Below are 1,427 nucleotides of genomic sequence, written 5' to 3' on the forward strand. Positions count from 1 at the left end.
CTCAAGTGTATGTGCTCAAACTTTTCAAAATTTTCAAACACAAGAAGAAGCTCAAGATGGAAGAAGAAGAAGAAAGAGGCAAGTCAAAATCCAAAAATACTTAAATAGTGCCAGCCTAAAGGTTGTTTCTTGTGCGCGTTGAAGAAAGTCCATCCGAGCAATGTTCGAAGAGTTCGTTCAGCTGCAATGGCAGAAGTTGGAAACGATAAAGTTTGATCAATCGTACTCCGTCCGAGCAATTTTCAGAGGTTTAATACTGTAATTTGGTATGCTACCAGGTTATTGTTTTCCCTATTTACTCCTTTACTGTATTTTAGCATGAAAAAATTGTTACAGTAAAGTTTGAAATTGTTATATTCCTAAAAGCCGTTGAATGACCATCTAAGTGTACAGTTACGAATTTTCTGCAGAACAAGTCGTTTAGAAATTGCTTGGATGGATTTTTCCTAACACCAGAAAGAAACAACCTAGATTTTACCATTTTGCATTCAGCCGTGCCGAGCTTGGCTCTTTCTTGTTTTTCCATCTTCAGCTTCTTCCAATGGAGGTCTCTCGGCACATATGCTTCAGCTAGATCATAACCAACAGCGGACATGTCCGGAATTTAATATTTTTGAATCAACAGAAAGTTTCGCATAAAAAGTGTAAGAGCAAAAACTAGAAACCAATCAGAAGCCACTCACAGACAGGTTAGAAGACTTTGACGAAAAAGATAAAAAAAAAAACAAGATCAAGAAGACTGTCCTGAACAGCATTCCAAAAGGGACATTTGTCACTTAATTTGATATATATTTGCATCAACTTACACTAAGGAATGCGAAGACGATATTCAAATTAAATTACTCTAACAAAGAAACTTACCCAGACAGAAACAAGACAGCTTGCCAGAGGCCACCAAAAGAGGGTTGTCCAAGGGAGCAGCCAAAACACCCAAAATTAGCTTGGAGGATAGGGAAGGCCGTCCTTGAGCAAAAACCAGGGAAATTGGTGGTCTATCGACCCAACTTTGACGTTCCACAATCCTCAAAGCAAGCAAGGCAACATGGTGAGCCTCACCATTTGCCTTGTGAGTAGACCACTTCCAATGTAGGTCTTCAAAATTGATCTTCTTCGATCTTATTTCCAACAAGAGTGGATAGATTTCCCAAGCACCCTTTTCTATGTCACCCTTCAAGCACTTAATCGAAGCACTCTCCACCATCACTTTTGTGAAGCCTGAGCTTGCAGCTAGATCCAATCCTTTAATAACCACAGCTCTTTCAGCCATAAGAGCAGAGGAACACTTATAGAACAGCCAGAGCACCTCTGAATGTGTCTAACCTGTCATGAATAACAATCCCCAGCCCCGCCTCCAATGAAATACACCAGGCCCCTTCAGTGATCACCTTAACAAAATTATGAATTGGAGGGCACCATACCTCATTGGC

General features: G+C 40.3%; 1 protein-coding gene across 1 annotated transcript; it reads right to left on the minus strand.

The window, feature by feature from the left end:
• Positions 1 to 288: 288 nt before the first annotated feature.
• LOC125475908 lies at positions 289 to 1,427 on the minus strand. Its single transcript, XM_048581288.1, has 2 exons — positions 862 to 1,427; positions 289 to 582 (listed from the first exon to the last, which is right to left on the minus strand). The coding sequence occupies exons 1-2, from the start codon at positions 1,265 to 1,267 to the stop codon at positions 314 to 316; spliced, it is 675 nt and encodes a 224-aa protein (XP_048437245.1). The 5' UTR covers positions 1,268 to 1,427; the 3' UTR covers positions 289 to 313.

Source organism: the organism of the source record quoted next, unplaced genomic scaffold, assembly GCF_019419815.1.
Source record: "Pyrus x bretschneideri cultivar Hongxiangsu unplaced genomic scaffold, Pyrus_bretschneideri_v1 Contig17, whole genome shotgun sequence".
NCBI classification, from domain to species: domain Eukaryota; kingdom Viridiplantae; phylum Streptophyta; class Magnoliopsida; order Rosales; family Rosaceae; genus Pyrus; species Pyrus x bretschneideri.